At 41.9% G+C, this 15,000-nt stretch overlaps 1 protein-coding gene across 1 annotated transcript in view; it reads right to left on the bottom strand.

Annotated features, from left to right (window-relative positions):
- Window positions 1-15,000, bottom strand: part of lancl2 (LanC lantibiotic synthetase component C-like 2 (bacterial)) — a 37,451-nt gene that overhangs the window by 2,957 nt on the left and 19,494 nt on the right. The window contains exons 6-8 of the mRNA XM_084398891.1: window positions 12,741-12,887; window positions 4,512-4,694; window positions 1,812-1,988 (exon numbers count right to left, since the gene is read on the bottom strand). Coding sequence (XP_084255017.1) covers window positions 1,812-1,988; window positions 4,512-4,694; window positions 12,741-12,887 — 507 coding nt within the window. The remainder of the gene's footprint in view (window positions 1-1,811; window positions 1,989-4,511; window positions 4,695-12,740; window positions 12,888-15,000) is intronic.

Genomic DNA, 15,000 nt, shown 5'->3' on the forward strand with positions numbered 1-15,000 from the left:
TCTGGGATCAGATTATGAGAAGTGAGCTGTAGTAACACTTTAGAGTACACAATACACAGTTTTTGAAAAGTACAACATGACACTGATACTATAATACAGTGGAGAGAACAAGTATTTGATACACTGCCGATTTTGCAGGTTTTCCCACTTACAAAGCATGTAGAAGTCTGTAATGTTTATCATAGGTACTCTTCAACTGTGAGAGACGGAATCTAAAACAAAAATCCAGAAAATCACATTGTATGATTTTTAAGTAATTAATTTGCATTTTATTGCATGACATAAGTATTTGATACATCAGAAAAGCAGAACTTAATATTTGGTACAGAAACCTTTGTTTGCAATTACAGAGATCATCCGTTTCCTGTAGTTCTTGACCAGGTTTGCACACACTGCAGGGATTCTGGCCCACTCCTCCATACAGACCTTCTCCAGATCCTTCAGGTTTCAGGGCTGTCGCTGGGCAATACGGACTTTCAGCTCCGCCAGAGATTTTCTATTGGGTTCAGGTCTGGAGACTGGCTAGGCCACTCCAGGACCTTGAGATGCTTCTTACGGAGCCACTCCTTAGTTGCCCTGGCTGTGTGTTTCGGGTCGTTGTCATGCTGGAAGACCCAGCCACGACCCATCTTCAATGCTCTTACTGAGGGAAGGAGGTTGTTGGCCAAGATCTCGTGATACATGGCCCCATCCATCCTCCCCTCAATACGGTGCAGTCGTCCTGTCCCCTTTGCAGAAAAGCATCCCCAAAGAATGATGTTTCCACCTCCATGCTTCACGGTTGGGATGGTGTTCTTGGGGTTGCACTCATCCTTCTTCTTCCACCAAACACGGCGAGTGGACTTTAGACCAAAAAGCTCTATTTCTGTCTCATCAGACCACATGACCTTCTCCCATTCCTCCTCTGGATCATCCAGATGGTCATTGGCAAACTTCAGACGGGCCTGGACATGCGCTGGCTTGAGCAGGGGGACCTTGCGTGCGCTGCAGGATTTTAATCCATGATGGCGTAGTGTGTTACTAATGGTTTTCTTTGAGACTGTGGTCCCAGCTCTCTTCAGGTCATAGTCCAGGTCCTGCCGTGTAGTTCTGGGCTGATCCCTCACCTTCCTCATGATCATTGATGCCCCACGAGGTGAGATCTTGCATGGTGCCCCAGACCGAGGGAGATTGACCGCCATCTTAAACTTCTTAATTGCGCCAACAGTTGTTGCCTCCTCACCAAGCTGCTTGCCTATTGTCCTGTAGCCCATCCCAGCCTTGTGCAGGTCTACAATTTTATCCCTGATGTCCTTACACAGCTCTCTGGTTTTGGCCACTGTGGAGAGGTTGGAGTCTGTTTGATTGAGTGTGTGGACAGGTGTCTTTTATACAGGTAACGAGTGGAGAACAGGTGCAGTTAATACAGGTAATGAGTGGAGAACAGGAGGGCTTCTTAAAGAAAAACTAACAGGTCTGTGAGAGCCGGAATTCTTACTGGTTGGTAGGTGATCAAATACTTATGTCATGCAATAAAATGCAAATTAATTATTTAAAAATCATACAATGGGATTTTCTGGATTTTTGAAAATGTACCTATGATAAAAATGACAGACCTCTACATGCTTTGTAAGTGGGAAAACCTGCAAAATCAGTAATTACGGCAGTATCCGTTTTTTCCAGCATCGTTTGGCTAGAGTTACATTATATGATCACGGTCTTATTCATGCTAATGCTTTTATACCGTTCAAGCGTAACGAGACACAGAAGAGAATGAAGTGCAGTATCTCCTGTCTGTGTGACACACACACACACACACACACACACTCTACCTTGCAGGCCCGATACAGGTACTTCTTGTCGTGTGTGAGCTGGTAGAGGGAGAGGAAGGCGTATCCGTTTCCTGCGGTGCCGTGACAGATCCCGTAACCTTTCCTCAGCAGACCTTTCTGCCAGATCAGCTCTCCACAGTCCACAGCGTCACGCAGGTACTTCTCATCCTTGAACACCTGAGACACACAACAACACAGATTACAGGGGTCTCATTTATAAAACTGTGCGTAGGATCCTTACTAAAAGTGTACGTGTGGCTGAAAGCTAAAAATGGCGTACGGCAAAAAATATTCAGACTTATAAAAGCGTTTGTACGCCAGAACCTGCGCCAAGTTCCCTTTATAAACCCAGTTAGCGGAAGATTGTGTTCACATGGGTCTCTGAAATAACCACATATGAGCTTAAAATGCCTCGTTTTACTATGCATGTCCTCATCTGCATATCATTTGCATATGCATATTCATCCACGTGATTCCATGTTAAACGGTACGAGACATCAGGAGAATATGAGATACGGATGTGCGTCATCATTACACTGCTAAAAATCATTCAGTAGCCGATCCTTGCCTTGTTTTTCATTAATTAAATCAAACAGTACAAAATACATTTCAGAGAAAGTTTTTCTCAATCTTTTCCACTGGCCAAATAGTATTTTTAATTGCTTTATATTTTTAATGGAAACCATTATTTGCACGAAAAAAATGTCTGCTATTATTATGCGCTAAGCAAACATTACCAGGAGAAGTGTTCAAACGCAGCGCATCCACTACAAATATTTCTATTTATTAGAATATAATAAATGTTGTAACTTCTCGGTAATAATTTAATGTAATTTAAGTGCTGAACTCCATTAATGAGAATGGCATATTTAATCTAAATGAGTATATCAGATGTAAAACATAGTTTAAATCATTCTTTTATTTATTTAAACTGTTACTGTGAACATCACTGTATCTCTGATTAGGACTCATAAAGAAGAGATTTACAGTGGTCTTCCTTCATCAGTCCCTCAGATCTCCATCGGTGTCGTTAACCTGTCGTCTCTAACGTTCGTACGGTTTAGATTATTTACAGGAGCACATTCTCCCCCCAGTGTTGTTATGAAGCGCATGCGTGTGAGGTGGCGTTCGGCTGTCAGGGCCGGTTCTGTGCGACGGTTATAACTGAGACCCGGATCCGTTCCGCAGTCTCCTGTGATGACGCTGACAAATCACACTTATTATGTTTTAATTACAGTAATTACATCATTGCAGTCAAATCCAGTAATGACGGGTCTGCAGACTGCACTTACTGTCATAACCCTTCCTGCGTATAATCACACACTCACTGTCTATTCATGAGCAGAACTCAGAACAACTGAGCTCACACTGCAATTACAAGTTTCAAAGTTTGAGGTCAGTGAGATTTTCTTTAAAGAAATTAATACTTTTATTCATCAAGGTTACATTGAACTGATGTTGACTGGTGTGTGTGTGTGTGTGTGTGTGTGTGTGTGTGTGTGTGTGTGTGTGTGTGTGTGTGTGTGTGTATAATTGCATCATTTGTCAGAGCTCTGGTGTAAAAGTTGCTGGAAGAAAAATTCACTTTCCAAATATAACACATGCTCAATTTTCCCTTTCAGCCCTCAGGCGACTCAGACAGAGAGAGAGAGAGAGAGAGAGAGAGTGTGAGAGAGAGAGAGAGAGAGTGTGAGAGAGAGAGAGAGAGAGAGAGTGTGCGTGTGTGAGAGAGAGAGAGAGAGAGAGTGAGTTAGTGAGAGAGAGAGTGTGTGTGAGAGAGAGAGAGAGAGAGAGAGAGAGTGAGTGTGTGTGTGTGTGAGAGAGAGAGAGTGAGTGTGTGTGTGAGAGACAGAGAGAGAGAGAGAGAGAGAGAGAGAGAGTGAGTTAGTGAGAGAGAGAGAGAGAGAGAGTGAGTGAGTGTGTGTGTGAGAGAGAGAGTGTGAGAGAGAGAGAAAAAATATCAACTCATTAAAACTATAGTGATATCTAATTATACACGACTTTTTTTCAGATTTTAAATGTCACTATACTATTTAATTAGGTAACTAAACTTTTAGTACTTTTAAAACTTTTAATACATTAAATGGTAATTGTATAACATGCTTTAAATATCACAATAAAGCCAATTTGACTGATAAAAGTGGCCACTAGAGGTCACTGTCGGCTGCTGGAGAGAGAGAGAGAGAGAGAGAGAGAGAGAGAGGGAGGGAGAGAGAGAGAGAGAGAGAGAGAGAGAGAGAGGGAGAGAGAGAGAGAGAGAGAGAGAGAGAGAGAGAGAGAGAGGGAGGGAGGGAGAGAGAGAGAGAGGGAGAGAGAGAGAGAGAGAGAGAGAGAGAGAGAGAGAGAGAGAGAGAGAGAGAGAGAGAGAGAGAGAGAGAGAGAGAAAACTGTAAAGAACTAAGAAATAAACTCAATGACTTTTAAAACAAGAACAGCAGAAGACTGAGACCTTGAGACTGAGGACAGCGTGACAGACGGACACACTGATGTCATGTCATACAGTCCCGTAACATCATACTGTATTTATGAAACATAAAGCCCAGAGAGAGCATGTATAGAGCTGTAAGACCTGTAATTATATATATATATTGTACTGATATATATATATATATAGGAAGAATGAATGCAAACTGAGTATGTTCATGTGTTCTCGTGTGTACTGAGCTGATGAGTGTGTGTGAGTGTGTGTGTGAGACTCACTTTATGAGCCATGATGAGCATATGCAGGACTCCCGGCGCCCCGTGACACCAGTGCACGAGTCTGTCGCTCTCGTTGCTGAGGGATGATGGGTAATTGCCGGACCGGAACCTCTTGTGCCGCAGGTAATCCACACTGGGCCGGAGCAGCTCGTTCAGAACCTCCTGGCTCACTTTAGCACTGGGCTGCGGGCAGAGAGACGTATAGTTAACCCTTCAGTTTTCATAAATCACACACTGCCACTAATGACCCTTCATGTCATATACAATGAAACAATTGTCATGCCAATAAAGCACATTTTGGATTGACTGATATTACTGTACATTTGCTCAGGCGGCTTGTTTCGTTTCAGCAAATTAAACAAACCAGACGAATCATCATCATCATCATCATCATGCCTACATGAATATTTGCATCCTTTAGTTGGAGAGCAGCGACGCTGGACCGTTGTGATGCTGCGTCGCCATGACGACACTGATGTTACCGTGCCGACCACAAGCCAATCAGCTCGCAGGAGCCTTGTCCATCTCTATAAACACACACTTCTGCCACTGGGACTGAAGAAGAGCTCATTAATAGCCTTTATAATGCTGTTATATCATCCGTTCCCTGCTAACCAGCTGATCAGACCGGCTCAGTTACTGATGTCATCACCACCAGTGATGCTTTAGAATGATGTCATTTATCATCCTCAAACGAGATCGGAGGAGGAACTGGAGTGACGTCATTAAGAACAGAATCAGTTCGTTTAAAGGTCATTTGGGGACTTTGAGACAGTTCGTCAAAGTGATCTTTCTGGAGAAGTTTGCTCCGGCTGATAAACGCCTCTGAGCTCCCATTGGTCCGTGTGGTGATGATGTAATAGGTGGGTGTGGCTCTGAGGCTCCGCCTTCTTTGATCTGTTCAGTCGGTTCCTTCACTGAATTACAGAACAAAAAAGAATATTCTCTCACTGCACCAAAACAACCCTTCTTCTCTCCATTACTCATCTACAGTATATGTGGTATATACTCACCTAAAGGATTATTAGGAACACCATACTAATACTGTGTTTGACCCCCTTTCGCCTTCAGAACTGCCTTAATTCTACGTGGCATTGATTCAACAAGGTGCTGAAAGCATTCTTTAGAAATGTTGGCCCATATTGATAGGATAGCATCTTGCAGTTGATGGAGATTTGTGGGATGCACATCCAGGGCACGAAGCTCCCGTTCCACCACATCCCAAAGATGCTCTATTGGGTTGAGATCTGGTGACTGTGGGGGCTATTTTAGTACAGTGAACTCATTGTCATGTTCAAGAAACCAATCTGAAATGATTGGAGCTTTGTGACATGGTGCATTATCCTGCTGGAAGTAGCCATCAGAGGATGGGTACATGGTGGTCATAAAGGGATGGACATGGTCAGAAACAATGCTCAGGTAGGCCGTGGCATTTAAACGATGCCCAATTGGCACTAATGCCTCGTTTCCACTGAGCGGTACGGTACGGTACGGAACGGTACGCATTTATTTGCGTTTCCACTATCAAAAGTTGTGAATGGTACCAAAATGCCGAACCGTACAGTACCACTTTTTAGGTACCCTTCCATTGGGGTACCTAGCACAGTGTAACGGTACTAAAAGGTGGAGCTAGACTCACTGCAGGACGTTGATTGGTTGACAGAGAATCGTCACTTGCGCGTGCTACAAGAGGAATGACAACATAAGAAGCGCCATTTTTTAATATACAGTTTAATATAATACTACTGTTACTGTATCACGAAATGTAATTTTAAGAGTTTTTCAGGCGAGAATGTAGTTGTTTAAAGCTCAAATCTGTGGTTTATTTATAAAGATGATTTTTTTTTTTCCCCGGTTGTGAGATCCATGCGTTCAGCGGGCGCTCGGCGCTCATGTTTCCCGGCTGGATGAGCCTTTCCTCGGCGTTCGTCGTGGACTCCGACGGTAGTGGTTAAACATAAGATATAATTCGTTTTGTGTAGACCTAACGGGCGATCTTTGGTCTCGTGAATATATAATGAGTTCCCTGTCAATCGTTTTGGCTGAGGGCTAAGTTTAGTTTTATATTAACGTTATTTGTGTTTAACTTCTTGTAATGTTAGAGCGCTGCATTTGGATATTTGACTGAATTGTTTGCTTTATTTCTTATTGTATAGCTTCTTGTACTTTACTTAAACTTTTATATAGGCTATTATTGATAAAACTAAATTTTACAAAAAGAAATATGGTTTCTTGTCATTTTTTAGTACAAGATTATCACTGATGTTTATTGCAACATTTGTACAAATGCATATATTGCCTGGAATATGTTTATTTTATTTTTTTTTTTAAACGAAAAGAGGTAACGTTAGGGTTGTGTTTTAAATTTCGTTTCGTTATAAATAGAATAACGTATAACGTGCAGTGAATAACGTTGCGCATGAACCACATTTGTGTCCCTATAATGTTTAATTTATTTAAATGAAAATGAAAAGAGGCAGAGTGGTGTTTTATAACATATTTCGTTTTATTGTTGCTTAAAATGTACATACAGAGTAACCGAGATAACCGGAGTAGCAGAGCGAGTTGAGTGACGCTTTTAAGAACGCGCTGTACCATTTGCATGCAGGAGTCGCACATGGCAAGTACAAACTTTGCGTAGGCCTACTTGATATTGAGAAAAGCCTAATGTCGGCGCTTGTCTTCTTGTGACAAACATGTCGAGGAGCAAGAATAAGATCTGCTGCATGTCATCCATTGTAGTTTACTATGTTCTTCTTCGCGCGAAAATGACGTCGATCGAAACACCACGCCTATCAAGTAAGGGTACTGTTGGCAGTGGAAACGCTAGCCAGATCATGGTTAACAGACCCGAACCGTACCGTACTGCTCAGTGGAAACGAGGCATAAGGGACCTAAAGTGTGCCGAGAAAACATCCCCCACACCATTACACCACCACCACCAGCCTGCACAGTGGTAACAAGGCATGATGGATCCATGTTCTCATTCTGTTTACGCCAAATTCTGACTCTACCATCTGAATGTCTCAACAGAAATTGAGTCTCATCAGACCAGGCAACATTTTTCCAGTCTTCAACTGTCCAATTTTGGTGAGCTCGTGCAAATTGTAGCCTCTTTTTCCTATTTGTAGTGGAGATGAGTGGTACCCGGTGGGGTCTTCTGCTGTTGTAGCCCATCCGCCTCAAGGTTGTGCGTGTTGTGGCTTCACAAATGCTTTGCTGCATACCTCGGTTGTAACGAGTGGTTATTTCAGTCAAAGTTGCTCTTCTATCAGCTTGAATCAGTCGGCCCATTCTCCTCTGACCTCTAGCATCAACAAGGCATTTTCGCCCACAGGACTGCCGCATACTGGATGTTTTTCCCTTTTCACACCATTCTTTGTAAACCCTAGAAATGGTTGTGCGTGAAAATCCCAGTAACTGAGCAGATTGTGAAATACTCAGACCGGCCCGTCTGGCACCAACAACCATGAATATATATAAAATACGCTTAAATCACCTTTCTTTCCCATTCTGACATTCAGTTTGGAGTTCAGGAGATTGTCTTGACCAGGACCACACCCCTAAATGCATTGAAGCAACTGCCATGTGATTGGTTGATAAGATAATTGCATTAATGAGAAATTGAACAGGTGTTCCTAATAATCCTTTAGGTGAGTGTATAGAGTATATAGAGTATATGCAGTATATAGAGTATATAGAGTATATGCAGTATATAGAGTATATAGAGTATATGCAGTATATAGGGTATAGAGGCGTATGCTCCTGCACTGTTTAACAGCTGGCTATAATAACCTGAACCGCAGCACTGCTACTATTACCTCAGATTACATCACAATCCTCCAGGGTTGGACTCTAAACATCTGTCAGTCAGAAACCACAGCGCTACGTCTCTGTTAGCACTGTTAGTAGATCATTTACTAGCGGTGCATTCGCCCTCACACACGCCTTTATTACAGCGGATGAAAAATGAGGCATTTTAGTGCCTCTCGCCTCCGCTTTTCCCTGTAAAGCACGGAAACGGCCCATAAAGACGAGGGTTACACAGGAGCCGACTGCATATGATGCTCAGGGGACACGGCAGTGGAGGAAGAACAGATGTACGCTAATGCTACGAGACATGATGGTGCATCTGGGGTGCTTTTTGAAGGAGTATAAACAGATTTCACATGCAGCATTCAGTCAAGTGTGTCCAAACATCTCAGCTAAGGCTTACAAGGGAGATCTTTTCAGTCGAAGAAACCATAATTTACACCAAACGTTGTAAATCTGACAGATTTAATACAAGAACAAAAAAAAAAAATCTATCTTGACGTTCAACTGATTCAAGGAAATGAATCAGACTCTAAAGAGATTAAAAGATGCACCAATATTAAAATCAACATCAAGAAGCTGATGATTATTTTTATGCTATGGTCAATAACACTGATATTAGAATTTAGAAGTCTATACTGTTTAGCCTAAATCAATTTAAAATAAAACACTAATAGCTCAAATTAATTCCTTCAAATGAAACAACTGAATTTAGGCTTTACAGTTTGATAAAGTATTTTCTAAAGATTCCAAGTGTTATTATATTATTAGTGGTTTTAAAGATTAACTAAAGTAATTAAGTGAGTGCTAGATGATTGCAATAGATGATAGTGGAAATGAGCATATACTTTATTAACTAACTAACTAATATTGAGTTAATAGCGACAAATACAAAAAAAAACTCTAATTTGGTGCAATATTGGTGTTATCCATCATGCATCTGTAGAGAAGAACTGACTTAAAGGGGTCCTTAATGCTTTTCCACTTTTTCAACTTTAGTGAGTGTGTGATGTTGCTGTCTCCACATAAACAGCATCTGTGAGGTTACAGAGCTCAGAGTCCACTGCAAAGGAGATATTTTACCATAATCCCCTTTTCAAGAACTACATGAACGACTGCAACGCGATGTTTCCTTCCTGAGCCTGATGAACTTAGAGTGGTTAACTTACTGAAACACTGATCCTGAACATTATAACACCAGCGTTTGCTGCACGTCTGATGGAGAACAGCTTGTGTTCTGTAGCTTCTGTAAGCTCTCGCTTCTGGAAGACGGTTCACCGCTACTTAGGAAAATTAGCCATGGTTTTGTGAACGATTACCGTTTGTATTACCAGTTTTCCGGTATTATCGTATCTGAACGGTATTAAAAACATTACAAAAAAACATTCCACTCTGAAACGTCCAGTGAAATCTGTGCTTGAAATCCGTTCTGCACGATCCTCTTGTTCGTAAACACTGTCAGGGTCTGAATCGAGCTCGAACTGGTTTGAAATTGACGCCATCCCTATTCATATTTACACTAGAGAAGAACTCACGGTCATAGTAAAGGGGATAACCAATCACAGCACACTGGGCCAGCTAACCAGTAGCCGCGTTTCCACTGTCGGGCCAAAAGCGGGCTGCTAGTGCGTGCCAGGGCCAGTCGCGTTTCCACGGTCACTTCCAGTGCTTGATCGGGCCTCGCCGGGGCTTCCTCGGGACCAGGGTTTTCTGGCCCAACGAATCCCTTGGTCCAAAGCGGGCCCACTCGGCCTTGAGGAGCGGTTACGAACAGAGGAGTTTACCTGAGTCGAGACGGCAGCGCCGGATGATTCTACAAACCAGCTAATCAGCATTAAAGACTTAAAACATCATTTTAGCTCAAAACTCACTTTCATGTTTGAGTACCTTCTGTTTGCGATCCGATGTGGAATCTGATCACCGTATAAGGCAAACAATATTTATACGCGATGCAAAGGACTGCGCGCTAACCATTACCATAGTAAACATGGTAAATATGACCGCTTGAAGAAATCAGACAAATGTGACAAATCATAAAGGCTGTCACAAGCATGTTGTTATTTGATCTGCCAGTTTAACGTCTCGTCTCTTACCGGACTGTCTGATATCCATGAGCCCCGCACAGCCTATCATAAAATAAAGCACATTTTTTTCGGGAGCTTCCTGTTTCTCTGACTGATATCACCACTGTACTGGGAGAGAGTGCTAAAGCTCCTCAGGTCGTATTTTTGATGGCATATTTGTAGGAATGATCTTTCTAAATGTGATGTAAATATGTCCTGTAACAAATAACCAGAAACAGACGTGACTGAATAAGTACGTGTGTCCTCTTTCTTTTGTGAAATAACGGTAAGCCACTTTATTTCTGTGTGACTAATGTGCAATTTTGACACAAATGAATTCGTTATGATCAATGTATCACTTTTTACAGTAAACCTGTGGTAAAACATCGATGCTTGGGTTTTAAATCTTTAAGTTAACAGCAGAAATGCCAGCAAACGGCCGCTTTTGTCATGTTCGGTTTGCGATCTCGCTGTTTCCAGTGATTTCTTTCTGATTAGTTTTCTGATAAAACTTCCATTTGTTGGTGAAATGACGGTTTTGTGTGACGCTGTTCCAGAGAGGTGTGTTACGGAAGGTCAGAAGGAGGGGCTTCATCGAAATCGGTGTGTTCGACACAGACTGGGGAGAGGAGTGTAATACTGCAAAAGGTGTGAAAAACTATGCCATTTTTGAACAATCAAGTATGAAAACATATTCTAGTGCACCCCAATAACAACATCAAGACTACATAAAAGGGCATGGACCCGTTTAAAGACAATTTGTGCTTGTAAAAAAAAATTTTGTACATTGAAAGCACATTAAAATTATTGTGATATTCATGAGGTTGCTTAATTTGATGTCAAAACAATCATATAATATTTACTATTTGTATTAACAATTTTCAGCAATAGAGTTCTTGAAGTATAAATCACTTCTGTCAGACCAAACTTAATAAAAGCGTGTTTGAATCCACTGTTCAAACATTTACGGTTGTTTTAATGTGTCTGAGAGTCTCTTCTGCTCACCAAAGCTGCGTTTACTTCATCAAAAGTACAGTAAAAACAGTGAAATATTATTCTAATGTAAATCAGCTGTTTTGTATGTGAATATACAGTAAAGTGTCATTTATTCCTGAATTTTCAGCATCATTACTCCAGTCTTCAGTGTCACATGATCCTTCACAAATCACTCTAATATGATGATTTGATGATCAAGAAACATTTATGATTATTATCAGTGTGGAAAACAGCTTCATATTTTGATTCTTTGATGAATAGAAAGTTCAAAAGAACAGCATTAATTTAAAACAGAATCGTTGTAACATTATAAATGTCTTTACTGTCACTTTTGATCATTTAATGCGTCCTTAATGAATTAAAGTATTAATTTTTTTAATCGTCCCTACTGAAAGCTTTTTAAACATGACTCTTTGTTCGGGGTTTCATTTTATTACAGGCTTGCTTCTTTTAAACACTTGTGTGATTTAGATTTCCCTAAAGCAGTTTAATATTAAAAGTGAATAAACTTCCATCCCGCAGTGAGTCTCCGAGAGGGCCGAAGCCGCTGACGCTGCAATAACCCCTCACTGATGCACTCCTGATTCCTGTCAGATCTGGGCTAGATGCCCTCAGTCCGGCCGGCTCGTCGTCACTAATGTGGTCTACAGATCAACATCTTAAAGTTCAGCATACATTATTCATCACCTCTAATCAATCTCTCAGCTGACAGAGTGTATAAGAGTAGGCAGATGTTTTAAAGAGATGAAAGCACATCAGCACAGACTGCAGTCGGTTATGCTTCAATACATGATTTATCATTGCATTATTTGAAGATTTGTTGTATACAAACGCTTGTGTGCCCTGTACCCTACAGCTGCACATCAGCTACTTTAATAAATTAATGGAACAACGTGTTCAGACAAAAAGCAACATTAGCATGTTTTCTGGAAAGGTCAGATGGTTTGAGAAGGTCAAATCCTGACAGAAGGATTCCTCATTTAAATAATTAATGCACAGAATAAAGGGGCGGGGCCTGGTTGAGTGAGTTAGTAGTGTGTTAAACTGGCGGTTATGGTAAGGGGCGGGACATTTCCCAAACACACTCGAAGCGCTCGACCAATCACAACACACTGCTCCAGCCGACCAATCAGAGCACAGTGTGCTTTTCAGAAGGAGGGGCTTCATAGAGACAGGAAGTAAACAAAGCGTTACTGACAGACTGGGAAGAGAGGAGCCGCAACAATGGAGAATATGAGGAGAATAATCAACATTCAAGCAGGAAAACCTGTTCTAGTAGAGCCTGAATACAACAGCAAGACTGCATAACAGATTCATTTATTTATTCACACACACACACACACACACACACACTCACCTGCATGAGCATGTAGTAAATGCCCGCCAGACCGTGAGCGGCTCCTACGTACTGCTTCTTGTGCCACTCGTACAGCAGCGGGCATCGCTCGCTCTTCTTCTCCTCTTTAGACAAGTTCTTCCCAGACTCCAGAATAGCCGTCACCACCTGAACAACCGAGAGCACAGTGGGATGAGATGATAGTCTTGTTATGGATCATTATTCACAGCGGTTCAGCGAAGGTTAAAGAACGGGTTAAAACACTCAGAGGTACAACAGAGGACTATTACAAAGCAGCAAACGTTACATTAGCAAATGCTAAATGTTACCGATATCAATAACCGATAATTCTTTATATTTGAAAGCCGATAACCGATATTCTGGCTGATAAATCTAAATCCAGGTTTTTATATAGTTTTTGAGAGCCTGATTACACAAACAAAAGTCTCATCATTTAAAGCCACGTCCCAATCACAAATTTATAATGTTCTCATGATCATGTTCTGTAGCCGATATGACACATGTTGCACTGAACTGTGTTTTCCTTTTTAAAGTGATTCCGATCATATTTCAAGCGATTTAAACCCATCATGTTGAACAGTCGCATCCGAAGCGTCTCAGCTCAAGGAAATAATACATTATTTATCAGCTTTAATATATCAGCCAAATGTTCTTCTCAGGCCGATAACGATAACATTAAACCTGAACATATATCGGCCGAAACCGATATGGTGGCCGATATCTCACGCGTCCCTGTACATCAGGTCTATAACAGGTCTATCGTTGTGGTGAAAATAATGAGCAATGGATTCTTCAGTTCTCAGACCAAATAACAAAAAACACTGGTTTGGAACGACATGAGGGCAAGTAGAGGATGAGTTACTTTTACTTTTGGTGAGTCTTTGAGTCTAGATGAGCAGTGAGATGTTAGCCGTGTCACCGGGACAGATGAACCAAACATGTGCCTCGTCATAAAGCAGAAGAACACTAGTGATGGATAGAGGGATGAGACTGCAATAGAGAGGATAAATGAACCTGACTGGAGGTTAATGACGCTGAGGCTGTTTCAGGCGATGGAGCAGAACACTGGACGAGTATAGATCTGTCCCGGGGGAAGAAGGACCTCTGGTCAGCAGAGATGTCTCTCTCCGTCTCTGAAACTGCCCCATCACCACAACCAGCCGGGATTCTCCGGAGATCCGACGGTGAGCATGAAGCCGATAGTGCAGATTCAGATCTCTGTCCTAATCACGAGCGCTACTGGAAACTCAGCTCTGCACTCGCGCGTCCAGACCACAGCATCATGTCCGAGTCACCAGGAAGACCAACATACGCCCAAACTCCAGACTGAGACACGCAACTGGAACGAGCGCAATGGACAATGAACGTTGGCGACGTGTAGCATCACAGACCAAAGCAAAGACACACATTCCAGCCTGGAAACGCACATCTCAGAGAAACGAGTGTGTGAACTTAGCATGTTTCCTCAATATATGCAAACATATTATGGTATTTTTATGCTTTAGTAAAGTGAAAAAGTTACAAACAGCACCTTTAAACTGCAGTTCATCCACTGGCCACTAGAGACCCATAATCCTGCATGTTAAACATGTTTACAGTCTGGTGCTAAAAGTGGTTTTGGTCTATAAAGCTGATGTTGCCCTTCATGACGACTGTGAGGGGGTGAATTATTTTATAACTCATCCGTTTAAATAATATTAAGCCTTAAAGTTCTGCATAATTAAAGGGATGGTTCGGAGTAAAATCCACCTAGGGTCCTTTGCACCGTGACCTCGAGCCTTTAATGGTACAAAGGCCTCTTATATGTCAAAAGATCAGGGAAATTTGATTTCTCATGTCATGATCCCTTTAACTGCACCAAACTTCCTTCTTTCCCGCAGCTTTAATGACCGTAAATCCTCCACATGCCGGATTCAACTCAACGGCAGCTTTAATGTTACATAATCACTGTGGCGAACACAATATATGGCGTGCCAACAAACACATTCCTCTCCTTCATCTTTCTTCACCTCTTCATCCTCATCAGCTCTGCCCACATACGCTGCAGAACTGGCCGGCGCACAGGACTATAATGCATGACGTACAGTAAAGCTGCCCACGAGAAGCTGAACATCTGCAGTCAGGTCAGCGGGATTAATGCATCTGTGAGAAACAGACGTTCAGACGCTCTCTAGAGACAGAACAATGGCGGCTTTATCAATGGATGTATTGTAATGCATTTTATCAATGCAAGTTTAAAGTCCCCCTGTGGTGTAAATCC

This window comes from Rutilus rutilus (assembly GCF_951802725.1).
Source record: "Rutilus rutilus genome assembly, chromosome: 24".
Classification (NCBI taxonomy): Eukaryota; Metazoa; Chordata; class Actinopteri; order Cypriniformes; family Leuciscidae; genus Rutilus; species Rutilus rutilus.